This window comes from Somniosus microcephalus, chromosome 2 (assembly GCF_052327205.1).
Source record: "Somniosus microcephalus isolate GS21.2 chromosome 2, FLI_Smic_1.0, whole genome shotgun sequence".
Taxonomy (NCBI): domain Eukaryota; kingdom Metazoa; phylum Chordata; class Chondrichthyes; order Squaliformes; family Somniosidae; genus Somniosus; species Somniosus microcephalus.
In genome coordinates, this window is record NC_140988.1 from 101441760 (window position 1) to 101469083 (window position 27324).

The window sequence follows — 27324 nt, forward strand, 5'->3', positions numbered from 1 at the left end:
TTTTTGGCTTATAATTAATAGCTTACTCTCCGGAAGTAGCTGAACCTTGTTGCGGCCCAGTTCCGTTGGTGCCAGCAGTCATCTTTCCCTGTACCACTGAAACTACCGTGTACATTTTTCTGCATTATTAAGTGGGGGGGGGGGGGGCGGGGAAGAGCATAATTCAGTCCTAACCCGACAAGGTCATCGGTTAAAATACCTATGGAAGAAGGGGGAGAAATCACAATTACCCCCAAAGCCTACACACCACTGTCAGGCTGCAGGTAAAACACCAAGTATACAAAAGAGCACAATGAATCATTATAAACATTGGCTAGGAACGCGCAGCAAACAATCTACTAACTTTATGAAGTGCAGGAGCCATGACAGGCACAAGGAATCCATTGTAGATGTAGTTCACAAGTTGATTACGTATCATGGGATGAGCCATCTAAATTAGAAGCACAGGTTACAGAATTAGGCAAAAGGTTAAATGAACATTCACTGTATACAAAACAGATTTTCTTTAAGCTGAAAAACCAAAGTATAGAGCCAAGCCCAAACAGCACAGGACACCACTAAGTTCAGTAAGAGTACACAAGAAGGTGAGGTAAATCAGGAAATGCAATTAGGTGATGAGGTTCTTGGATTTTAAAAATCTGGAGGTTGCAAGAGAAAGGAATGACTGGGGAGATCCGGAGTTCCACTGTTTAGAGATTCTGGGAAAGAATGAGTTCTAATAGGAGACTGTACAGTCAGTGTTGCTTTCAACATTGTGAGGAGCAAGAGTATGTACGACTGCACATTTGGAGCTTACAAAGAATGAGAGAGTCAAGTTCAGGGGAATGCTGGCCAGTGATAGAAAATAGAGAACGACAAGAGAGATTGGAGACTAAGATTGCCCATCAGATTATTCTTTTTCTCTTGTACGCTGTCTAGGAAGGCAACATAGATGCGAAAATAACCAGAATAATATTTATACAATGAAACTAACTTATTCCATCTTTCCTAAACCATCATCGTTCGAGCCAAGGGTTTGGCAACAATGAAGCGAGAGATGATGTTGTGAATACTGAGAACTGGGAAGATCCTGGGATTTGGCAGCATTGGAGTAGGGTTTGACAAATACTGAGGTGGGAGCAGATCTTGTGGTTTGGTAGCACTGGGGCGGGGAAAATCTTTACTGCAGCAGTGCACACAGGGAAGATCTTCGAGTTTGGTAGAGGTTTAAAGGGGGAGATCTTGAGGATCAGTATTGCAAAATAGCTAACACAACTGTATAAGTAAGTTTTTGTGTAAAAATAATTGCTTTGGAATTCTCAGCACAACAGAAGAAAGCACAGGTTGTGCAATCACTCGCTTTGTCTGTCCCTCAGAGCTAGACTCTGAAATTTAAAAAGTTAAAATAGCTTTGCTGTGAATCATTTATTGAAAAAAAAACTTCTTACATTCACGTGTTAGCTTGTTTTGAACAATTTGGTTTGCCTTTTTCTTGCTGAGAAATTGGTATACAAACAAATCACAATTAATTCATTTGCATGGGTGGAAGAAATCTGAATATGAGCCAATCTGATGCCCTAAATATGAAACAAAAAGTATGGTGGCTAAAGTGTGATGCATATAAAATGTGCGCAGTCAGACTTTACTGATAATGTTACCGGCCAAATCTCATGTGGAGTTGCTCATTTGAGTCAGAGGCTATGCAAAAGTGTGATGTCTCAAGTATAACTAAAATATAACAAGATGTGTGCACTATATGCAAGACCTATAATAAATTTTAGATACGGGTAGTTCAATATAGGCATAAAATTCTTTTGTTACTATTAACAAAGTTTTGGTAAACATTTTCTGTTCCTGAAAGAGGGAGATATGAATGTTGGGCATCGTAACTTTTCTCCACTTACTGACTCAGTCTCAGAGCAGTCAATATTGGGAAAATATTAGAAGCAAGAACTGTGACCAAAGTGAGTGTTGAATCCTGAATAGTTCTGTCATGTAACCTCAGCTGAAGCCCAAAACCCCATTTCATTTAAGATTCATATACAACCATTGCAGGGGACTTGATCTGGGCTGAACATTAGACCAAGAGGTGAAAGACCTGCCCGGCACTGTTTACAAATATTTGTATTTGTACATGATGCTGAGTATGTACCTGTATTACTGCATTACAGAACTCCAGGGAGTTCATAAACTGTACCAGTGCTGGAATATGTATCCAGTCCTCTCGCTGCAGATAGTGCCATTCATCAGATTTCACTTCCAGTTTAGTGGGCAATGAGGAATAGAGGCCGCTCAGTCCCGTGGCTAGCACCTGTGGGTCAAATAATAGTGTCAGAGGAAGAAATCAAAACAGCAAGTAAACTATGAACAAAACCCCACTAAAGTATTATTCTTAGTATAAGCCGACACCAAATATTGAATCAAAAGCAAAATACTGCAGATGCTGGAAATCAGAAATAAAAACAGAAAATGCTGGAAATGCTCAGCAGGTCAGGCAGCATCTGTGGAGAGAGAAACAGAGTTAACGTTCCAGGTCGATGACTTTCCATTAGAACTGGAAAAAGTTAGAGATAAATATTGAATCAGTCAACTGTCTATATTCTTCCCCAAAATTCTTACTGAATTGTGAAAAGTTGAGACACCTCTTGGGTCATCACATTACATGGCACCTGCATCGAGGATCTTACACAAGGTCCAACTTCCAGCTCAATTAGTTTAAACTCAAAGGGCTGTACTCAGTCCTCAATAAAGGTTGCCAACTATGGCAGGACGTGTCCCTGAAGGTTTCATCACATGATGATCATGATTGGTCGTGACAGTTTGCAAATGTTATTGTATTTACCTTTTAAAAGGTTGGGTCCCCTTTAGTTGAGTGTCTTTGCACCCACAGAACCAACAAGGGTTCTCCGGGGGGGGGGAGGGGCAAGAAAATAGGGGGGGGGGGAAGTAAATTTGAGCCCACATGTTCTATAGTCATGAACAGAATGAAACAGCTATTTTCTTTTATATATAAAGAAAGCAGTAATGCAGCACCTGTACTATAAATGCAGAGTCTGATTCTTCTTTAATTAGATAGAGACGTGTCCAAAGACAGGGTTGCTTTTTAAACTAATTGAGGTAGAAATTGGACCTTGTTGTGCCCGTTTGCCACCCTAAAATGGGAGAAACAAGGTCCAATTATGGTGACCAACGACCTGTGCCTCAAGGACGCTTGAAAGACATTCAACCCGATATTGGGTCAGGCCATTTTTCAGGAGTCTGGGGCATATGCTAATGAGGGGCCTAAGACCTGTTTTAAGACCCCTCTGGGGAGTTGAGCTGCCCTGAGCGAAGCAGGCACTGCTCCATTCAGGTTTTGCAGTCGTGGATATGGCCCGAGGTCGCAGTCAAAAAAAGCAAGTCATTTCAAAAAAAAATTTGATGAGGAGCTAGTTGGAGTGGGAGTGTTCCTCCTGGTTCCACAGCACTCCTGAGAGCCACTACTGGCACACGATTGAGGCCCCTTCCGTGTTCTCCTCCCCTCGCCCCCAGCACTTCGCGAAGGGCTGCTGCATCCAAGGCCAGCAGCCCAAAATTAGATTCCTCAACATGGGCAAGCGCCGTAAGCTCACCTGTAATATTAAGATGAGGCCTGAGGACCAATTTCGGGTGGTTCTCAGGCCAGCCTCTTCTGGCGCAGGCAGTGTGTGTACCATTTAGTTCACAGCCACAAAAAAGCACAAACCAATTTATCCTCCAATATGTTTTAACTTATTTTCAAAAACTCAAAATACCATAATAATCTTTATATATAAAAACAAATTTCTATTGAATACAGAAATTCAAGATTATTGCATTATACAGAACCTTCGTAAGAAAAAAAGACAGACTTGCATTTATACGGCGCCTTTCATGACCACCGGATGTCTCAAAGTGCTTTACAGTCAATGAAGTACTTTTGAAGTGGAGTCACTGTTGTGGGAAATGCAGCACAGCAAGGTCCCACAAACAGCAATGACCAGGTAATCTGTTTTTGTTATGTTGGTTGAGGGATAGATATTGGCCAGGACACCAGGGATAACTCCCCTACTCTTCTTTGAAATAGAAATGGGATCTTTTATATCCACCTGAGAGAGAAGACGGGGCCTCGGTTTAACGTCTCATCAGAAAGACGGCACCTCCGACAGTGCAGCGCTCCCTCAGCACTGCACTCAAGTGTCAGCCTAGCTTTATGTGCTCAAGTCCCTGGAGTGGGACTTTGAACCCACAACCTTCTGACTCAGAGGCGAGTGTGCTACCCACTGAGCCACAGCTGGCACTGTACTGTAACTGGTAAGAAAATGGTGTACCAAAAGTTGCTTAATTTGTGCAATTTTTTGGTTCTTGTGTTACATCACTTATATTGAGTGAGTTTCACATATGTACATATAGAAAAAACATTAAAGACACAATTTAAAATGTTTTATACATATAAGTTTGTATATTTAGCGTTGATCATTTATACTGAAAGTCAACAATAGTACCAATACAAATATAGAACTGTACAGACAGGCAATTGTCATAATTAATTTCACAAAAGAACTTTAAAAGATTGTTAATTTATTGCCATATCAGCCATTTTTTTTTTAAGGCTCAAGAAACCTTAATGCAATGGCCTGGAGTTTCCGCTAGGTTGCACTGGTTTTTTTTTTTTTAAGCGCAATTCGCTCGAAATCGGCCAAACCAGCACAAAGCATTGAAAAATTTCAAGCGCTAATCAAGTTTCTGCAATCTTTTGCGCTAGTTTAAAAAACATTGCTCGAAACCGGCCCCGCCCACAAAATCACCATAGTGAGTTTCCGTTAATTGCGCCCGTTTGCGGGCCTTTGAGTGGGCTCTCAAAATTAAAAATTTTTAGTGCAAGGGCACTAATAGGCACCTTTTAAAAGCTTCTGAGTTTTTTTTAAAATTTACTAAAACTGACTACTGGACACCAATGTAACTAGCAAATGGTTTGGTATTTTTTTTAAAAGTCATTTTCAGTTATTTAAAATCGGGTTACTCACAGGTGGTGGACTAGAGACTAATTAAAAATGCTTATTTTTTGTGATAAACCCATTTTCAGCTGTATTAATCTAACTGCACCAAGTTACCACACAAATATATCAAGGACAATGTTCCCTCGCTGTAATAGGAAAGGTCCCACACAGACCGTGCACCGGCTTTTCCATTGGAAACACCGCGCATGCGCAGAAATTTAAAGGGGCCGTGCATGAAAATAAACAGGCCATGTAGAACAAAGCACAGCTTACAGGGTACAATGTTCATGGAATATTTTTTAAAAGCAAAAAAATTTGAAAAAAATTACATTCTGAAATGCTGCCAGATTGCGCTGTTTCATGGCAGATTTTACAGATATGCAAATGAGCTTGAGCGGAAACTGGAGGGGAAAAAACTCAAAGCTAGTCCAATTTTGAGCGCAATTTGCACCCGGATTGCCGATTGCACCCAAAGCGGAAACTATGTTGTAGATGTATCCAAGTGATATCTATAATATCATGAGGATATATGCCAATCTGTCACTCTCTTTCTACTCTTTATTTTCACTCTCATCACTCCAATTATTTACACCTTTTGTCCTTCCTGCCATTTTTTCTTCATTGTTAGTCAGTTTCAAGAGAGGCACTTTAAGTAAGTTGTGAGGAGGATGCAAAGAGGCTGCAAAGTGATAGTTGGTTAAGTGAGTGGGCAGGCACATGGCAGATGGAATATAATGTGGAAAAAGTGAAGTTATCCACCTTGGTAGGAAAAGCAGAATACTTCTTAAATGGTGAAAGAGTAAGAAATGTTGGTATTCAGAGGGACCTGTGTGTCCTTGTACGCGAATCACTGAAAGTTAACATGCAGGTACAGCAAGCAATTAGGAAAGCAAATGGTAGGTTAGCCTTTATTACAAGAGGATTGGAGTAGAAGAGTAAAGACATCTTACTACAATTATATAGGGCCTTGGTGAGACCACACCTGGAGTATTGTGTCGTTTTTGTCTCCTTACGGAAGGAAGGATATTCTTGCCTTACAGGGAGTGCAATGAAGTTCACCAGACTGATTCCTGGGATGGGGGGATTGTCCTATGAGGAGAGATTGAGTAGACTAGGCCTATATTCTCTAGAATTTAGAAGAATGAGAGGTGATCTCATTGAAACATACAAAATTCTTAGAGGGCTTGACAGGATAGATGCTGAGGGGATGTTTCCCCTGGCTGGGGAGTCTAGAACCAGGGATCACAGTCTCAGAATAAGGGGTCGGCCATTTAGGACTGAGATGAGGAGAAATTTCTTCACTCAGAGGGTGGTGAATCTTTGGAATTCTATATCCTACAGGGCTGTGGAGGCTCAGTCTTTGAGTATATTCAAAACAGATCAACAGATTTGGGGATTTTAAGGGAATCAAGGGATATGGGGATAGTGCGGGAAGGTGGAGTTGAGGTAGATCAACCATGATCTTATTGAGTGGCGGAGCAGGCTCGAGGGGCCGAATGGCCTACTCCTGCTCCTATTTCTTATGTTCTTAAGTTATTCAGTCTCCAATTTGTCACCCGATCTGTTTCGAGCCCTTTATTATTTTTTTCCTGTCCCATGACTATATTTATCTGCCACTTACATTCCACCACATATAATTTATAGAGTGTTGTATTTGCCTGTGTTATGGCATAAGGTGACCCTTTGTTACAGTACTTTCTGTATTAGATCGAAGGAATCATGTCGAGCAGCTGCAGCCGGAGAGGCGAGAAAGTGACATTCATTACTCATGTCATCACTCCAGCAGTGACTGCACCTCTTCTATTGTGTAATGCCCTAAATTATCAGTGTTTGAATGAAATATGACACCTCAAAAGCCTGGCTTCAGTTTAACATTTAAATAGTATAGCGACTAAATTATTTATTTTCTATTGAAGATATGATTAATGCCTAATTCCTATTGTGGTTTAATACAACTAAAGCTGATTTGTGGTTCTGACTTTAATGTAAGTCATGCTGCAACTCGATAACGCTATTGACGCACAAGGCTTTGTCTACAAACTGCCTGAAATTCCTCATGAATTGAATTGCAAGTGTGTTATTTGTGATGTTGTAAATAGAAGACATTTGATGACTTGACTTACTATGAATATTTCTGAAACTGATCATTTCTGTTGATTTGATCTTGTTTGGAAATGTTCTCCGATGCTGTATTTTTCTCCATTCAGAGCAGATCAGCAAATTAAATTTACTTCCTTTTGCCTGTTTGTTCCCCTGCTCTGCTGGACACGCCATGGCCCGCTGGCCTAACCAGGGCCTGGGGGAAGGAGCAGCAGCAACCTGCTAAGCTTTTGAGACCCCGCCAAACACAGCGTCGGGATTACCCTTTGACTAACGTGGGCAGTGTGTGCACATGCAATCCCACAAGATCGAGCCAGGCGCCTTCGCTTTGAAAGGCATACCAGTCACCTAGAGTGACTGTGACCCACTTGTTCATTTCAAATAAAGAACAGAGCAGGACCTCATAGAATATGCAGGGACACCGCAAGCAGGGACAAAGCAGTCTGGAAAAGAAAGTCCACAAGCACGAACCGGGAATGCGGCAATGCTGAAGTGCAAACGCCACTTCCCTATGATTTTTCTGCCGGGTTTCTTGCAGCAGTGTCCGGAAGATTAGTCTTTCATTCCCAGAGATAATCGAGAAGGTTGGCAATCCTAGTCCTCAAGGGTAAGTGTCTTGCAAAGACAATCTTTTATATAAACAGATTGTAGCATGATTATACAGTAATATAATTACTTCTTCACAAAGCTAATTGAATCTGCAATTGATCATTTTTATTTGCCATTTTAAATTAAAAAATTGAAACAGGCAAGGCCGCAAAGCAATAGTGCTCATTGAAGCATCACCATGTAATGCTGCAGAGTGGAAGTTTGCAGGCCAGATTCTCTTTGCTCAATTTCTGATCTGAGCTTCGTACAATGATTCTCTGCAGATGAAGTCGGCGGAGCCTCAGTGAACACTCAGCGAAAGGTGGTATTGGCAGACAGCTGGGAGCAGGCTGCCCAGCCAGAAGTGTCTTCTCAGTTAGAGGTACATGAGCCAGCGGGAAACCCAAGGATAAAATGGGAGGAGAAAATTTGAGGATACATGGCGTTCACTGAAACGTAAATATTCTCATGTTTAAGACATGGTGAAAAATCTGGTGCTATAATACATCTAGCATTTGGTGCAGTAAGATCAGGAAATAAGAGTGGATTTTTATTTTTAAAGCACACTATTTCAGGAACTGAGCCTGCCCAGGAACTGCCCTTTAGACACTATGGGGGTGAAATTTGTCTTGAATGGTAGCCGAAAATGGGCGATAGCGAACTGCCAGTCCCTTTTACACTTTGCCCGATTTGCTCTTCCATTGAAGTTAATGGCAAAGAAAATGGGATGGCATGGAAATTCACAACGCCCGTTTTCCGCTACAATGCGAGATGAATTTCAACCTCTCTGCCTTAAAAAAAATTTATTTGCATACAATACAACACTTACTTGAAACTATTTTTTTAGGAATTATAAATAATTTTAGAATTTTCCCAAAATCTTGCAATTCTAATAACTTACATGTACAAAAAAATGCTCTTTTAACTACCAACAGAAATGAGAATGAAGAAAATGTGTCATTAATTGAAATAATAATTTAGAATTCCTGTGAGCAACTGAAAGTGCTTAACTCTGTGAAAGCCTTGATTATACAACAAGGCAGTAAGCCAGAATCTCCAAGCACTTCGATTCTGGGCTCAAGCTCAGTAACACTTTTCTGCAAATAAACTACTCCCATGGCAAGAAAGAGGAAGGGCACAGGTGCAGTGGTAAATAATATCTCAAAAAACATTTGGATTGTAAAAGGAAGACTGTTTTTCACCTCTAAAAGACCTTGGGAAGCTTTTGCAAAGTTGCAGCAGGACTAATACACACTGGTGCAAATTGCTTCCTGAAACATGCTGCAGTCCAGATGTACAATGATTAATGTGCCTCTATGCATCCGTCAATACAGCACATTTATTCAGACTAAATGGCATTCTCTAAGCAAAACTTGAACCATTCTTTGGGATGAAAAACATGAAAGTATAAAAGAGGATGACAAATCTCAATCTATCGCCTCTGCAAGGGCGAATAAATCTTTTAACAGTATGGAAACAATGGAAGTTAATTTTGCACCACTTTTCAATCTATCTAATAAATATGGGGACTTGCAAGTCCTATAGAAAAAAATGGAAAGGAAAAGAAATCAAGTTTTGCAAAATGTGAGAAACTGGATTTTCTCAATACAGATTACTCCACAGAACAGCAAGTAGCTTTAGAACCATTATTAAACCTGTACCTTTGTTATGGACATCACAAGACTCTCAAATCCTCTGATTTTAATGGGGTTTTTTTGTTCATAAAGGTGAGGGATGTTATGCTGGGGAATGGAACTCTTCCTATTTCAGACACGCAGGGCTGGATTTTGATACTGGGGCGGGCTGGGGTCGTGTAATCCGCATTTCGTGTTAGCCACCCGATTCTAAATCGATGTGGGAAAATGATGCCATTTTAACTTAATTGGCCAATTGAGTTCCAACGTGTGGGAACTCATGGCCAATGAGTTTTTCCAGTCTGAAAGTCGCCTCCGATGACATCATCATTGCTGCTGCATTTAAGGTCTGCAACAAGCCTTGCTTCTTCTGCAGACTGCCAAGCTTTTGCCCTTGCATGTTAGAGGCACCTGCAGGAAGAATGTCCAGCCAGAGACCTAGGTCTGCACCCTGCTGTGATGGCGTTGCCCTGCAGGCTTCAGTAGAGGGAGCAAGAGCAAATAAAGAGGTGCTCTTCCCTTCTTCAGGGACAAATGTAAGAAGTCACACAACACCAGGTTATAGTCCAACAGCTTTATTTGAAATCACAAGCTTTTGGAGCGCTGCTCCTTCTTCAGGTGAAGTGGAGAAATGCATAAAGACACAGCTTATATAGTCAGAGAATCGTGTCAGATGTTTACAGGTAACCTTTCCAACTGCCATTTATCACACCTCGGCAGAGAGATAATCACAGCAGTCAAAGGTTACCTGTAAACATCTGACACGATTCTCTGACTATATAAGCTGTGTCTTTATGCATTTCTCCACTTCACCTGAAGAAGGAGCAGCGCTCCGAAAGCTTGTGATTTCAAATAAAGCTGTTGGACTATAACCTGGTGTTGTGTGACTTCTTACATTTGTCCACCCCAGTCCAACTCCGGCATCTCCACACCACTTCTTTAGGGAGGAAGAAGCCTCCCCAGCAAACCAAGGCTGTGTGGATCCAGGTGGCAGAGGAGGTCAACTCTTTGTCAATAACCCGCAGAACCTGGCTTCAGTGCAGGAAGAGATTTCATGACCTTCTGCGCACTGGAAAAATGAGTATGAATTTCCCATCACCCTCAATCTGATCCCCATTGCCTCTCCTCACCAGCACTCAGCTTTAGCAATCTCTTCCTCCACATCCCACTTGACACTGACATCCATGCACCCTTACCCATTCCCTCTCTCTCTATGGTCACATTCACCTAACTATTCGACTATGCAGCCCTCACACTGCCTATCACTGTGATGCAATTACAACTTACAACACACAGGGAGGGCCCTTGGTCTTGCCACCCCACTCCATCTTTGTCTCCTTCTAAGCATCTATGCTATGGATTCTCTACACTCACTCCTTCATTCTCACTCAAACTCCACTTGTCTCCCTCATTGCAGGAAAAGAGAGCTCACAATAAGAGGGAAAGTGCGAGGACAGGAGGAGGGCCACCCTCAGTAGCCCAGCTCACCACCTGGGAGGAGGCGGTCCTGGAGATCGTGGGAGTGGAGGAAGATTCCCAAGTGGGGGACGGACAGACGGGCGCATCACAGCAAGCTGGTGACAGAATAGTTTTCCATCTCTCTCAATGACATTGCATGAGTTGCTGATAATGATTCTGAAGCCCTAACAGATGGACTTATGATCATCTGCAATATGCAATGTGCATGTAACCTTGACCTCACATCGCTGACTCTTTCCTTTACTCCCCCGCAGGACCATCGCAAGCACCCATCCCCACTATCCAGGAGGAAGAGCATGAGCCTCAAGACTTCTCAGAGGAAGCTGCAACCTCTGAGGGCGCAGCATCAGCAGAATTCACCGCACCCAGCACCAGTGCAGACACTCACACCTCGGAGGGAACATCGTGAGATAGAGTAGTGTTGTCACCTGGTGTATCACAGCTCACAAGTGAGCATCAGCAGATTGTGGAGACAGGGACAGCAGTGGAGAGTCCTAGTCGGAAGGCGCAGGACTCTGCCAGCTCGGCTCAGCTGCATGTCGACCCTCTGCCTCTGGGTCCATCCATAAGATCAGTGGTGCTGGAACTCCAGGAACAGATGCAGGAGTCTCTGGCAGGTTTTGTCTCTAGGGTCGCTGCGAGTGTGGAGCGAATGGAGGAATCCATTGCGAACATGAGCAGAGCCTATGTGGAGTCATTGGTGCATGAACGCATCACCATGGAAAGGACGGCAACCTCCATGGAGGTGATAAGTCGCCAGAGTACAGAAAACATGGTGAGTGTTCTGAATAGAATGACATCTCTGGAGGAGCGATGATCATCTATTGAACAGAGAAACCAGACCTTCATTGAAGTCCTTCTGAGTAGGACTGCCAGTGCAGATACGGGTCCCCATGGCCCCCCTGATGTGCAGCAAAGTGCTCTCAAGCCACTTGCAAGCGCTGAGGGGGACCTGACCCATGAGAGGGAAGTTGGTGGCAGACATCAAGGAAGTGGGGGCTCCTCTCCAAGCGCTCACACTTCCATGCCACTGTAGAGCCCTCGGTCAGAGCCCCACCAGAGTCCCCACCCAACTGAGATCGGCGTCTCAACCCCTGCACAGCCGCAGGAGCAGCAGACTGTTGGCGAGCCCTCACAGGTTCGCAACCCCAAAGGACGCCCACCAAAGGTGTCGAGACAGGAGCAGCAAGAAAGTGAGCAAGGGGCCTCCACATCTGCTGAAGCCACAGGGAAAGCACCACGTAGGAGCACGCGTAAGAGAAAGATACTGCACAAATAGTCACAAGGGTAGTCACTTGGGTGAAATTTGATGTTTTATGTTAAAAAACCATCAGATGATTACTGTAAATAAAAAATCTGATGGCTACTGCTGTAGTTGTGGCGTGTGTCATTTCGCGAATGGGACTTCCACATTGAGGGCTTAGGATTACTTGCAATTGTCAGTATGGTGGTCAAATTGCAAGGAATCTGCTGGTTCTTGGCCATTGTCGATGCTCAGGTAAGAAGCTGTGAGACAAAAGTGCTTGATTGGCTAGGCTAAGCAAATCTGGCCAAGATGAGTGTGTTCCTTGCATCCCGGGCAGCAATGTTCTCGCGTACTGCTGCCGCTGGTTGATGGGCCGCTGCAAGATGTTCGTTTTCGCTCTCCTCCTCCTCCTCACCTGAGGAGGATATGTGAGGAGCCACTTGGTCCTCAGGAATCTGCAAGCCACGACGCTGTGCCATGTTGTGAAGTGCACAGCAAACCACGACGATTCTGGAGACCCTGGCTGCTGAGTACTGCAGGGCTCCACCTGATCTATCCAGGCATCTGAAGCGCATCTTCAGCAAACCGATGGTTTGCTCGATTATGGCTCTGGTGGACATGTGGCTGGAGTTGAAGCTCTCCTCAGCTTCGTTGGAAGGGCTCCTCAACGGTGCCATTAGCCACGTCTTCAGGGGATAGCCCTTGTCTCCAAGTAGCCATCCGTTAAGTTGGTCTGGCAGACTGAATAGCGGAGGCACACTAGACTGGTGCGGTATGAAGGCGTCATGGCAACTGCCAGGGTACTTGACACAAACATGCAAAATTTCCTTCTTGTGGTCACACACCAGCTGAACGTTAAGGGAGTGGAAGCCCTTGCAGTTGACAAAAATACCTGGATTGCGATGGGGTGCCTTAAGGGCCACATGTGTGCAGTCAACGATGCCCTGCACCCTTGGAAAGTCTGCCAGATTAGCTAGTCCAACCGCATGCGCCGTGACACTTGCTTGATCCTTGGAGAAATGGATGTGATTGTGCGTGATGGCAAAGAGGGCATCGGTTACCTGCGTGATGCAAGTGTGTGCAGCCGCCTGGGAGATGCCGCTGATGTCTGCTGCTGATCCCTGGAATGAGCCTGAGGCAAAAAAGTTGAGTGCGGTGGTGACTTTGACGGCCACTGGTAAGGGTTGTCCACCTGGTCCTCTGGCCTGCAGGTCTTGTTGCAGCATTGCGCAGATGTCACCCACTACCTCTCGCGAAAGTCGGAGCCGCCTTTGGCACTGCTGCTCAGACATGTTGAGGTAGCCAACCCTGTGTCTGTAGACCCTGTTTGGGGGTTATCTCCTGCACCGACGGATTTCCATGCGCTGGCCCCTTCTGGCCTGTGCAGCTTCAGGTGGCTGAGTAGCAGCTTGGCGCTCCTGTTGTTGCTGCTGCTGTTGGTACTGCTGCTGTTGTTCATGGTTCTGCTGGTGCCGCGGCTGGTCTTCGTCCTCATCTGATGTCCAGAAGGGAAGGAAATAAATGCCTCCCATGCTTCCGGTTATGCCTCAGTTGAGGAAGCGCTCAGGTGGCGAGAGGGGTTTCCCAGGAGGTCACACTGGAAATGGGTGTCAGGCTCCAAACTTCCACAGCTGTGGTTATGCCTTCTAAAAGTTCCCCCAGACCTGAGACAACAAAGTCCTGCCACCTGCAAATGATGACTGATCAAATCTCCTATTTAATGGTTGAGATGCAGCTGATAGTCAGCAATCCAATTGTGCTCCCGCCAGGTTTCACCGTCGTGTTTCAGAACAGGCGTGCTTCACGTGGGAAAAGGGTTAAAATCACAAAGGCCTCTCAAAATGGCATTATAGAGGCAATTTAGTGCTTGCTAAGGGCCTTAACGGCCTATCCCGTCTCTTGGAGGCGGGACGGAGACAGGACCAGTAGACACTATTTAATGAAAATTGTTTGGAGGCGGGATGGAGGCGGGGTTGGGCCCGCCCGCCAATTTTTGCAATTTTAACCCCCCCACATGCCTCCAATCCTGCCTCAACGGCCCGATGAAATTCGAGCCCCCAGTGTCAGCATTAAGCACCTTCAAGTCAGATATAGCACTTTCAGATGCAGAGTAAAGCCCCCTCTACTCTACCCCAACAATGTTCCCTTTCCCCAACCTCCGAAGAGCACTCCCTAATGCACCAACGGGACATTCTTACCATTTCTCACACCAGCTATCCTGTGGCCTTCCTGCAATTTCCAATTAGTGCCAAATTAGAGACAGGTTTTTTGTCCAATGGAAACTGGATTGATGCTGCTGAAACCCACAGACAGCAAATAGGGGAAACATTCATCCCAAATTCCAGAAGTGAAAGGCTAATGCCGAGCCTACAGCACCATCCGTTCCCTAATGTTAATGTTTTTAGCAAAAATTACAGAGACAACAGCAATACAATGTTTCCTCTGGATTGGCTAGAGTCCATGTCAATCATGTCGAGCCACCCACTCAGCAGAATGAACTCATGTTGCTGCCGTCCCTCCTGCCCACGAGACAATACTTTCCCTCTCCCACCTTCCAAGCCCCAATTGTAGAGACAATCGGGAGATAACAACAAAACATTAGTAGAGGGGGAAAAAACTGGAGTGAAGGAGAAGTGAAAGTCAGAAAGAAAGAGGAAAAGTGAAAATGGAAATAGAGGAGAAAGACAGATAGGTAGACACAAGTGAAAGAGAGAAGTGAATGAGGAGCGAGAAGCCATTTTACACAGAGAGAGAGAGTGGTGCTGATGGTAAACAGATGGGTCCCCTGGCATCAAACTCCAGAGACCTGATGGCATCGGAGACCCATGTTTTCATAGGTCCTACAAACTGCCATCAGTCTTTTTGAGCATTTGCACCATTATACATAAACAGGGAAAATTGCAGCACTAAATATAAAAGTACCTAGACAGAAATAGAAGTGGTAGATTCTCATGCTCCTGCCCCATTCCAGGAAGTATTCACAAGGTAAGAATGCATCATGACCAGGTGCTTTTTAATAATATAGTGGTTTTATTCCGTACTCTGAATACATATTGAAAGCTCTCATTTATTGCTTTCACTGTAACCAGTGGCTTATGAGCTACCATTTCAGTCTCCCACATGAACTTCTCTTAAAAAGTGCATTCCTTGCAGTATGTAGTTTCCACTTTAAGTCCTCAATACATTTCAGTGGAGTCTCAGTGGCTTACGGCTTGTATAAAAGCCCTTGGGTGGCACAAAGACTATCTGCCTGATTCTACTAGTTCTAACCACCCAAATTGCACTGTCTGTCCAGGGCAAGAGTGCTCTAATTTGGTGGGCCAGATCATTAGCAAGTCAGGGCCTAACCCTGGCAAAGGGGGCAGAAACAGAAGCCTGCGGGTGCAGGACTGGCCCTTCTGTCTGCCATTCTCCAACGTAGCCAAAAGGTCTCCAGGCTTTAGGGTCTATTGGGAGGCTGAAAGAGAAAAGGAGCACATCTTTATGGCCTCCCTTGCCTTGCTACCTGGCCCCCCTGAGATCCTCCAATCTGAAGAGGACTCGGGGACAAGGCATATCCATCAGTTTCTTTGAGCATCCCTGGAATTTGATGAACCACAAGAAAGTGAGGCTGGAAGGTCAGGAAAGCTTCCTCCCATCTCCCTTTCATGGGAATGCATGGTCTCCATCTACTGTAGCTGCAAGCCTGGGTCTGCCCCTTTGGGGAAGCCCAGAAGTCCCAGGGCAACGTAAAAGGGGTGGAAACCCAATGCGTGCCTCTATTTCCTGTCATTAGCACCCAGGCGATAAGCGTTCCTGGGCACTACTGACAGGAAAATTAGCCCTGTGGGAACAGCACTCAAGTCTTGGACAGACTTGGGCATTATCGAGCTGTTGAAGCAGTAAGAAATATTTAGCATGAAAGAGAAAGCTTCGAACCATCTTTTGCAATAGAGGAGATGGGAATTCCATCTGAGATCAGAAGAATAAGGCCAAGAATGCAGATTGATATCGAAGGAATGAGGATCAAATCATCAAAAGTAAATAGTGGCTGTTGGTTAAACTTTTGAGACACGAGAACGAACTGTGGGCTAGAAATTGGTACTCTTTACGCAAGTCTGCCAGACAGAAAGCAGGGGCAACAGCAGGGCTATGTCGCATGTCCCGAGGATGCCTGAAATACATCTGACCCCCCCACATTGGGTCAGGCGATTTCAGGCAACCCTGGCGGCCACTTAAAACAGGCGTTAGGCCCCCTTACATACATTAATGCCTGTTTTAGGACCGCTCTGCCAAATAGGGCTGCTCTGAGTAGAGCAGGCACCAGGCCCGCTCCGCTCAGGTTTTCCTGTCGTGGATGCGGCCTAGCAAACAGCCACCACTAAAAAGGTAAGTTTGATGCGGAGGCAGGAGGAGCGGGAGTGTTCCTCGGGGCCCCACAGCACTCCTGCGGGCCTATGCTGGCCCACGATCAGCATGTCCTTCCCCCAGTACCAGGCAAGGCAGGTGGCCTGAAATTTGATCTTTTGGAAAATGAGCGAAGCGAGCTGCCTCTGGAGAGGAGACAGGCCATAACCAATTTCTAACCCTTTGGGCTGGATTTTCATTGAGGAGGCGGGTAGAAGGCAGGACTACAACTTTTGTGGTTGTAGTCCCGCCTCCATCGAGTTCTAGCCAACTTGATTGACCTTGTTGAGCCTGCCCAGTGGGCTCAACAGGCCAATTAAGGGCCACCCAGCAACAGGTGACGTCACAGATTGGAATTTCATCTGTCAAGACCTTTTGACAGGTGAAATATCAGCGTTTCACAGCTGTTTGAAGCTGTCAAACACTGACAATCTGTACTCCAGGTTAATTCCTTCCTCTCAGGATGATTTAGAGATCTCCCCGGAACAGAAAGCAGAGGCTGCAGATTTTGACAGATCGCGGCCATTCTGCTTTCTGTGCCGATGAGATGAGGGACTCTCGAGACCTGAAGGAAGGAAGGCTGTAAAGGTAAGTAAAGGTTAGTAAAACTTCTTTAAACACTTTACACAGACCAAACACACTTACCTTTGCACTCATGCACCCATCACTCACCTGAACACCGGACATCTCGACCCCTCCAAGCCCTTCATCCCGACGGCCCGCCTCGCTAACTTGGCGTGGTTTGGAGCCGTCGGGAATCCCACATTCCAACAATGAAAGTAGGGATTAGTCCCAGTGCGGGGTGGGTACCCGCCTCCTTTGAAACTGGCATGGAGGCGGGTTGGGTGCGGGATGGGGTCGGGACCCCCGATTTCGGGATTTTAAACCCCCACACGCCCCCAATCCCAACTCCACGGCCCAATGAAAATCCAGCCCTTTGTCTTTGACGAATTAAAATTAATAAAGTTTACATCGCTCTCTAATAGAGGGGATCAAAACACAATGATTCAGCCACTGCACTGCAAGGGAACTGGAAATTGTACGTACTAAGGGTGTTCAATCTGAAAGATACTGATGAACACTGAATGAAACCATCAGCAAAAAGGATGATGAGTTGTGAAAGCCACTGATATAAAGAGGCCATCAATATCAGGAAAGACTAGCCTGGCAATGACATGAGTCACCAAAGTGCTCAAAAGCAGAGTTACAGTAATGCAGAACACAGACAATAAAATCATGTGGAATAACCGTGCCAATCTTAGTAATCATGGACTAGGCCAGAACTTTCAAAGTGATGAACAATTTGCGAGTTAAAAGCAGTTTCCAGAATTTCAAAAACCACCAACATAATGGCAATAAGGCAACTGTTGGATGGGCAAGAAAGATCACCTTTCTTAGAGCTGGGGTGGACACAATAAAATGTCCAAGGACTGGAAGTAAGAGACTGAAGAGACTCCTACACGAGTAATTTTGGTGGCAGACACCTTGAGGATAATGGATGGGATACCTTCAGGTTCAGGGATACCTTAAGTATATTAAGGGCAAGAGGATAACTAGGGAAAGAGTAGGGCCCATTAGGGACCAAAGTGGCAATCTGTGTGTGGAGCCAGAAGATGTAGGTGGGGTTTTAAATGAATTTTTTGCATCTGTGTTCACTATGGAGAAGGACGATGTAGACATAGAAATCTGGCAGGGGGACTGTGATATACTTGAACATATTAGCATCGAGTGGGAGGAGGTACTAGCAGTTTTAGCAGGCTTAAAAGTGGATAAATCCCCAGGCCCAGACGAGATGTATCCCAGGCTGCTGTGTGAGGCAAAGGAGGAGATAGCAGGGGCTCTGACACAAATTTTCAAAACCTCTCTGGCCACAGGGGATGTGCCAGAGGACTGGAGAACAGCTAACGTAGTACCATTATTCAAGAAGGGTAGTAGGGATAAACCAGGGAATTACAGGCCAGTGAGCCTAACATCAGTGGTAGGGAAATTATTGGAAAAAATTCTGAGGGACAGAATTAGTCTCCACTTGTAGAGGCAAGGATTAATCAGGGATAGTCAGCATAGCTTTGTCAAGGGAAAATCATGTCTGACTAAGTTGATTGAATTTTTCGAGGGGGTGACTAGGTGTGTGGATGAGGGTAGTGCAGTGGATGTGGTATACATGGATTTCAGTAAGGCTTTCGATAAAGTCCTGCACAGGAGACTGGTCAAGAAGGTAAGAGCCCATGGGATCCAGGGTGCCTTAGCACATTGGATCCAAAACTGGCTTAGTGGCAGAAGGCAGAGGGTGATGGTCGAAGGTTGTTTTTGCGACTGGAAGCCTGTGTCCAGTGGGGTACCGCAGGGATCGGTGCTGGGTCCCTTGCTGTTTGTGGTCTACATTAATGATTTGGATGTGAATGTAAAAGGTATGATCAGTAAGTTCGCAGATGACACGAAAATTGGTGGGGTGGTAAATAGCGAGGAGGGTAGCCTCAGTCTGCAGGACGATATAGATGGGTTGGTCAGATGGGCGGAACAGTGGCTAATGGAATTTAACCCTGAAAAGTGTGAGGTGATGCATTTTGGAGGGACTAACAAGGCAAGGGAATACACAATGAATGGTAAGACCCTAGGAAAGACAGAGGATCAGAGGGACCTTGGTGTGCATGTACATAGATCCCTGAAGGCAGCAGAACAGGTGGATAAGGTGGTTAAAAAGGCATATGGGATACTTGCCTTCATTAGCCGAGGCATAGAATATAAGAGCAGGGAGGTTATGATGGAGCTGTAAAAAACACTGGTTAAGCCACAGCTGGAATACTGTGTGCAGTTCTGGTCGCCACACTATAGGAAGGATGTGATTGCTTTGGAGAGGGTGCAGAGGAGGTTCACCAGGATGTTACCTGGGCTGGAGCGCTTCAGCTATGAAGAAAGACTGGACAGGCTGGGGTTGTTTTCCTTGGAGTAGAGAAGGCTGAGGGGGGACCTGATTGAGGTGTACAAAATTATGAGGGGCATAGATAGGGTAGATAGAAAGGAACTTTTTCCCTTAGTAGAGGGGTCAATAACAAGGAGGTGTAGTGGTTTGAGTAGATCGCCACTAAATAAGAGAGTTTGACTTCGATGAACTATTAACAAGTTGTTTATTTACAGGAACAGACTAATTACATCAGGTAAGATGGCAGGTAAGATGGCTGACTGTAGGAGCACCGTGGTATAGGTCTTGTCCCAGCGGGGACTCCACGAGGAATGAGTTCGCAGTCCTGTGGAGAGCGTGATGACGTCATCGCGCTCTACTGTGTGTTCCCGCGCTTTGGGCGTCACGTGACCGCGTCGTGACGTCAGCACGTTTGCGTGCGCTTAGGCGGTCACGTGACCTGCGCCGTTGCATCGGTGCATCTCCCCGGTACGGAGGCTGGCCGTTGAGGCCGAGGTCGCGAGGCCAGGCTGTGCCGGTGCTTGCCACGGGAGCGGTAGATCGCGTCGCTCCCGTCGGCTGGCCGATGCGGCCGAAGTTGCGGTAGGCCGGCGGCCGTCTTGGAAGACCGAGTCGGGCCGGCGGCCGGCGCGCATGTGTCACGTGATGCATGACGTCAGCGCGTTGGGCCGTTGCCCCTTTAAGAGGCGACCTAACAGGTAAGTTAAAGGGGTAACAGCCCTAACTGGTAAGTGATACAATTAAGTAAATTAAATACATACAGTTAGGTAAGTTATACATGCATAAATAAGTTAAACTAAAGAAAGGTAAGTTATACATGCATAAGTTAAGTTAAAGAGAATTATGTATCTCAATGTAAAGGACAACCCGTGGGACCGCTACAGGGGCATAGATTCAAGGTAAGGGGCAGGAGTTTTAGAGGGGATTTGAGGAAGAACTTTTTCACCCAGAGGGTGGTTGGAATCTGGAACTCACTGCCTGAAAGGGTGGTAGAGGCAGGAACCCTCACAACATTCAAGAAGCATTTGGATGAGCACTTGAAATGCCATAGCATACAAGGCTATGGACCAAATGCTGGAAAATGGGATTAGATTAGACAGGGCTTGATGGCCGGCGCGGACGCGATGGGCCGAAGGGCCTCTTTCTGTGCTGTATAACTCTATGACCTTCAGGTTCAGAGTTCTTACTGGAGACCAGAGCAGGGAGGATCAGAGGAACAGAACTCAGTATTGGTCATATTGGAGCAGAATGGAGGAGTTTACCAAGGTCATCAAGATTATAATTGGAGGAGTAAAGTCAGCCAAAAAGTCAGTCCTTTCTTTAGAACAGCAAACAACTGAATCAATAAAGCAAAATTATGGCAAGAGGATAAAGAAGTTAGAACAGATAGATTTGGCAAGGCACCAGAAAGAATAGCTGCGGGAGGGGCAGGAGGAGCGCAATTGTAGCTTTTTGCCCCCAAAACAAGTTGTGTTCATCAGCTTTCTGAGCAGAGACAGATTTGACCCATGATGGTGCACAGTCATCAAGATGAAGGTGCGATAAGTAGAATTTTGAATAAGACAACAGAATGGCAGGTGTGATCGAACCAAGATTCAGTCCCATATCTGACAGAAGGGGAAAAGTGAGGTATGCAACCTTCCATGCCCATCGGTATATCAGTTATTTCACTGGCACAGACAGAAGGATCAAACAAATAAAAGCAGGGAAAAGTAAAGAATTTCTAATGACCTTCACAGTTATTTGACTTAAAAGGGTAACTTTTTATAGATTTGTACTTTGTGTACAAGGAGCACATATCAGGAACTCAGACATGGGGTTATTGGGATTTTTCATCTGTTAAGTTTAATGAATGGGAAATTCTATGGAGCCCACTGACCGCCACACTTGAATTACCCCAAACACAACAGGAATACTTTACTCAAATTTGTTGCAGAGTACTCTGCAAGAGGCCGATATATGACAGCGGTCAGAGGTGTACAGGAGTGAAGAGGCAAATACAATGTAAGAATTAGGATTGGAATTGAGGAAAGGATTAGGAAGGTACTTATATCACGAAGCTGATCATAGGTATCAGTAGGCTGATTGACTAGTTGTTCAAGGTCATTCAAGATGGAAAGGACTCAGGATTAATGTTGGTCTGGTCTGTAGCAGCGGAGATGTGTTGAACACTGAAGGTGCTGAGAATCATTCAATTCAGCAGAAGGAAAGTTAAACTTGATAACTTGGATTTTGTTGGGCAAAAAGTTACCACGGTTAAGAGACAGATACCAAGTGAATTTAATGAGACGTTTAGCTGCAGAACAATCAAAGTCAGATGATTCAAAGGAGCCAAGGTGAGCAACAGGGGCATCAGATAAACATCGGCAAATATGGATCTTTGGGATGTGAAGTTGGAAGTGGCGAGAGGAAAACTGGAAGGAACAAAAGACAGAAAGAGATGCAACTTGGGTTTCAGTGAGAAGCAAAAGATGCCTGGATATAGAAATATGTAGAAGTACACTAATTATCACAAATAAATCAGTTATTTGTTAACACATTGCGTAATAAAGATTAATAATCCAGCATCACCATACCAGCAAGTGTACAACAGCAAGAAAAATATACACCCTCTGTGATTTTAACTCCCACTGCCCCCAAATTGCAGAAAACTTTTACGTATTACCTACGGATGGTTTAAAAAATTTTTTTTAATTGTTCTTGAGATGCGAGCAACACTGGCAAGGCAGTACTTATTGCCAACCCTGGATACCTAAGGGCATTAAGGGTCAACCGCTTAGTGCAAGACTGGAGTCACATGTAGGCCAGCCCGGGTAGGGGTGGTAGCTTCCCGCAATAGTGAGACAGTTGGATATTTAAGACAATCCAGCAGTTTATCACAATAATTTTTCTGGTGCTAGCCCACACATTACCAGATTTACTGGATTCAGTTTCATAACTGGAATTTGAAATCTTGACCTTCGGTTGCTGGTCCAATAGCCAGTTTTCCTCAACTAACTTTAAAAATTGGGCTTCACTTCCCTGATCCACTCCAGTAAAAAAAAATCTTCAGCTTGTTGCCAGCCTCGGATATCAGAGGTTATGGCCCTGATATTTACGGGGAGGCGGGAGGATACAGGGGAGCGTGGGGAACCAGAGACGCAGAGGTTTAACAGCAGAACCTCGTTATAATTTTTTCTTTCGTTTCCTGCCCGGCAGCTGGCCAAATTGACAGGCTGGCCAGCTGCTGGGCAGTTAAACCAGTGGCAGGTGGCCACAGCTGTCGACCATTGGGGACGGTCCCCGGCAATCAGGAGGGGAGAGGGAGCGAGATATCGGGGCTGGAGCTGGGGGGAAAAAGAGAAGCAATCGCGGAAGGGAAGGAGTAAGAGATCGGTGCTGGGGTGGTAGGTTGGCGACTGCGGCGGGGGTAAAAAGAGAGAGGCTGCATTCGGCAGCGGGGAGGCCGAAGGCTTCCTTTAGGGGTCGGGGAGAGCACCCCTGTTCCTCCTGGCCCACAAGGAATGCTGTAAAAGGCACTTACCTTGTGTAGCCGGCAGCTCCTGCCTCCCTTTCACTGCCACGTTTTCCGTGCCTTGGGAAACCCGTGCAGCAACTATAAAATTTAAATCAGGTTCCCAATTGCATTGTGGGAGCCCAATTTAAATACAAAACTCACCACCATTAAAACAGCAATGGGCGTGTACATGGCGGGTTGGAGACGCTTTCCCCACCCCTGACCCTCTCCCGCTCATCATAGAGGGTTAATATCGAGGCCTATGTTTTACAAATTTATGTTTGCAGTATGGAACTTTACCCAGAATAATGCTAATTGGTAAAACACAATCTCAGATTTATTACTACTGAAACCGGGTTGTAGTTCCAATCTAAACAATATTTGCTCAGACTGTTTGCTGCTTTGACATAATTCACAAACCGATGTCTGAAACTTAAGGGCATTTTGGTTATGAGCATAACATCAAATAGTTGTGTCATTCCAACATTTGCAGGTACATAATTAGAGTCCCTATGCACTTAGAGCAGAGCAGTCAATTGTGAAGCTGCAGTCTTCTTAATAAGTCTTTGCCTCGCACTGCTAGACACGCCAGAGTTACTGTGTAAACCAGCATGTGTTTACTTTAATGGATAAAAGCCAGTTCATGTATGGAATTAACCTCAAATACAATAGAGACGTGAAGCTGATCAGATGACACAACGTGGTACTGATGGACCCCACAACTACTGTAAAACAACACTTGCATTTATATAGCGCTTTTAACAAAGTAAGTGTCCCAAGGCGCTTCACAGGAGCATAATCAGGACAAGAAAATTCACGCTGAGCCAAAGGAGATAACATTAGGACAGGTGACCAAAAGCTTGGTCAAAGAGGTAGGTTTTAAGCAGGAGGGAGAGGCAGAGTGGTTTAGGGAGGGAATTCTAGAGTTTAGGGCCTAGGCAGCTGAAGGCACGGCCACCAATGGTGGGGTGAAGGAAGTCTGGGATGCACAAGAGGCCAGAATTGGAGAAATGCAGAGATCTCGAAGAGCTGTAGGGCTGGAGGAGATAGGGAGGGGCAAGGCCAGGTGGGATTTGAACACAAGGATGAGAATTTTAAATGAAGTCTTGGTGGATTGGGAGCCAATGTAGGTCAGCGAGCACAGGGGTGCTGGGTGAACGGAACTTGGTGCGAGTTAGGATACTGGCAGCCCAGGGGTGCTGGGTGAACGGGACTTGGTGCGAGTTAGGATACGGGCAGCACAGGGGTGCTGGGTGAACGGGACTTGGTGCGAGTTAGGATACTGGCAGCACAGGGGTGCTGGGTGAACGGGACTTGGTGCGAGTTAGGATACTGGCAGCACAGGGGTGCTGGGTGAACGGGACTTGGTGCGAGTTAGGATACTGGCAGCACAGGGGTGCTGGGTGAACGGGACTTGGTGCGAGTTAGGATACTGGCAGCACAGGGGTGCTGGGTGAACGGGACTTGGTGCGAGTTAGGATACTGGCAGCCCAGGGGTGCTGGGTGAACGGGACTTGGTGCGAGTTAGGATACTGGCAGCCCAGGGGTGCTGGGTGAACGGGACTTGGTGCGAGTTAGGATACTGGCAGCCCAGGGGTGCTGGGTGAACGGGACTTGGTGCGAGTTAGGATACTGGCAGCACAGGGGTGCTGGGTGAACGGGACTTGGTGCGAGTTAGGATACTGGCAGCCCAGGGGTGCTGGGTGAACGGGACTTGGTGCGAGTTAGGATACTGGCAGCACAGGGGTGCTGGGTGAACGGGACTTGGTGCGAGTTAGGATACTGGCAGCCCAGGGGTGCTGGGTGAACGGGACTTGGTGCGAGTTAGGATACTGGCAGCCCAGGGGTGCTGGGTGAACGGGACTTGGTGCGAGTTAGGATACTGGCAGCACAGGGGTGCTGGGTGAACGGGACTTGGTGCGAGTTAGGATACTGGCAGCACAGGGGTGCTGGGTGATATACCTATCAATTCCTCCAATAAAAGGCGAAGAGTTACGAAGGTGACTAAAGGTTTTTATTGACTAAATAACAGAGCCCACTCTCGTGGGTGATCCGATCCAAGCAGGAGGAATACCAGTCAGTCGCTCACCTTTATACCTGGCCTGGTGGGTGGAGCCAAGGCGGAGTCGGCGGTGGTCATCCCAGGTATAGCAGTGTGGCAAGAGGCGACCTCGTACCGTGATACAATAGTGGTCAGTGATACAGTTATAACGAACAGTGGTGAACAGTGCTAACTACTAACAGTGATACGATAGTGAACGTGGTTTACCACATTCACCCCTTGTTTAGAATTAAGTCCGGCGGGGTGAAGTGTACTACCAATTCTGGTAGGTCAGTCTGTCCGGAGGCTTCGTAAGCCTCTCCGATCGCCGCAGCGGTGGTGTTGCCTTATCCGGTGCTGGTGCCTTATCCGGTGTTGATGCTGGTGTTTGCGTGGTCGGCGAGGGCTCGTGGGGTTCCGGCATGCCGTCTACCTGGGCTGGGGTTGGGGGGGGTGGTGGCGGTGTTTCCGGATCGGCTGAGGGTGCGAGGTCTCGTAGGGAGACAGTGTCCTCCCGCCCGTCTGGGTACGCCACGTAGGCGTACTGGGGGTTGGCGTGCAGGAGGTTCACCCTCTCGACCAGGGGGTCCGTTTTATGGGCCCTCACGTGTTTCCGCAGCCAGACCGGCCCCGGGGCGGTCAGCCAGGTTGGTAGAGTGGTTCCCGTAGTCGACTTCCTGGGGAAAACGAACATTCGTTCATGGGGGGTGGTGTTAGTGGCCGTGCAAAGTAATGACCGGATGGAGTGCAGCGCTGTCGGGAGGACTTCTTGCCAGCGGGAGGTTGGGAGGCCCTTAGACTTTAAGGCTAAGAGGACGGCCTTCCATACCGTCGCGTTCTCTCTTTCCACCTGACCGTTACCTCTGGGGTTGTAGCTGGTGGTCCTGCTTGCTGCAATACCTCTCTCTAGGAGGAATTGCCGGAGTTCCTCGCTCATGAAGGAGGAGCCCCGGTCGCTGTGTATGTAGTTCGGGAACCCGAACAAGGCGAAGAGGGCATTCAGGCACTTGATGACCGTGCTACTGGTCATGTCGGGGCAGGGGAAGGCAAAGGGGAAACGGGAGTACTCATCAACGATGTTGAGGAAGTACACATTACGGTCAGAGGACGGGAGGGGCCCCTTAAAGTCGATGCTCAGGCGCTCGAAGGGGCGGGTGGCCTTGATCAGGCTTGCTCGGTCCGGCCTATAGAAGTGCGGTTTGCACTCCGCACAGGTCTGGCAGTTCCTGGTCATGGTCCTGACCTCCTCGATGGAGTAGGTCAGGTTGCGGGCCTTAATGAAATGGTAGAGTCTGGTGACTCCGGGGTGGCAGAGCTGGTCGTGGAGGGTCTGAAGCCTATCGATATGCGCGCTGGCGCATGTCATTCGTGAAAGGGCATCAGGGGATTCGTTCAGCTTGCCTGGCCGGTACAAGATCTCATAATCGTAGGTGGAGAGCTCGATTCTCCATCTCAAAATCTTGTCATTCTTGATTTTGCCCTTCAGCTTGTTATTAAACATGAAAGCCACCGAACGCTGGTCGGTGAGGAGGGTAAATCGTTTGCCTGCCAGGTAGTGCCTCCAGCGCCGTACTGCCTCCACGATCGCCTGGGCCTCTTTCTCGACCGACGAATGTCGGATCTCGGGGCCCTGTAGGGTCCTTGAGAAGAAGGCCACTGGCCTCCCCTCCTGGTTTAGGGTGGCGGCTAAGGCGAAGTCGGATGCGTCGCTCTCCACCTGGAAGGGGATGGACTCGTCCACTGCGTGCATCGTGGCCTTGGCTATGTCTCCCTTAATGAGGGAGAAGGCCGCGCACGCCTCCTCCGTGAGGGGGAAGGAAGTGGCTTTCAGGAGGGGTCTGGCTTTGTCCGCGTAATTGGGTACCCATTGGGCATAGTAGGCGAAAAGCCCCAGGGTTCTCCTAAGTGCTTTAGGGCAGTGGGGGAGGGGTAGCTCCATGAGGGGGCGCATTCTTTCTGGGTCGGGGCCGATGATTCCGTTCTCCACTACGCAGCCGAGGATGGCAAGGCGTGTGGTGTTAAACACGCATTTCTCCTTATTGTAGGTGAGGTTCAGCCGTTGGGCCGTACGGAGGAATTTCTCCAGATTCGCGTCATGTTCCTGCCGGTCGCGGCCGCAGATAGTGACGTTATCTAGGTAGGGGAATGTAGCCTGCAGTTCGTTCTGGTCAACCATCTGGTCCATCTCCCTTTGGAAGACCGAGACCCCATTAGTGACACCGAAGGGGACCCTAAGGAAGTGGTATAGGCGCCCATTCGCCTCGAAGGCGGTATACTGGCGGTCCTCAGGGTGGATAGGGAGTTGGTGGTAGGCCGACTTCAGGTCGATGGTCGAGAATACTTTATACTGTGCAATCTGATTGACCATGTCAGATATGCGGGGGAGGGGGTATGCGTCCAGCTGGGTATATCTGTTTATGGTCTGGCTGTAGTCGATGACCAGGCGGTTTTTATCGCC

At 46.8% G+C, this 27324-nt stretch overlaps 1 protein-coding gene across 3 annotated transcripts in view; it reads right to left on the reverse strand.

The window, feature by feature from the left end:
- fhip1aa (FHF complex subunit HOOK interacting protein 1Aa) overlaps window positions 1-27324 on the reverse strand; it is a 198591-nt gene that overhangs the window by 43479 nt on the left and 127788 nt on the right. For all 3 annotated transcript variants that reach the window (XM_086011686.1, XM_086011678.1, XM_086011696.1), the window contains 2 exons: window positions 2132-2290; window positions 344-430 (listed from right to left, as the gene is read on the reverse strand). In XM_086011686.1, the coding sequence (XP_085867812.1) occupies window positions 344-430; window positions 2132-2290 (246 nt within the window). The remainder of the gene's footprint in view (window positions 1-343; window positions 431-2131; window positions 2291-27324) is intronic.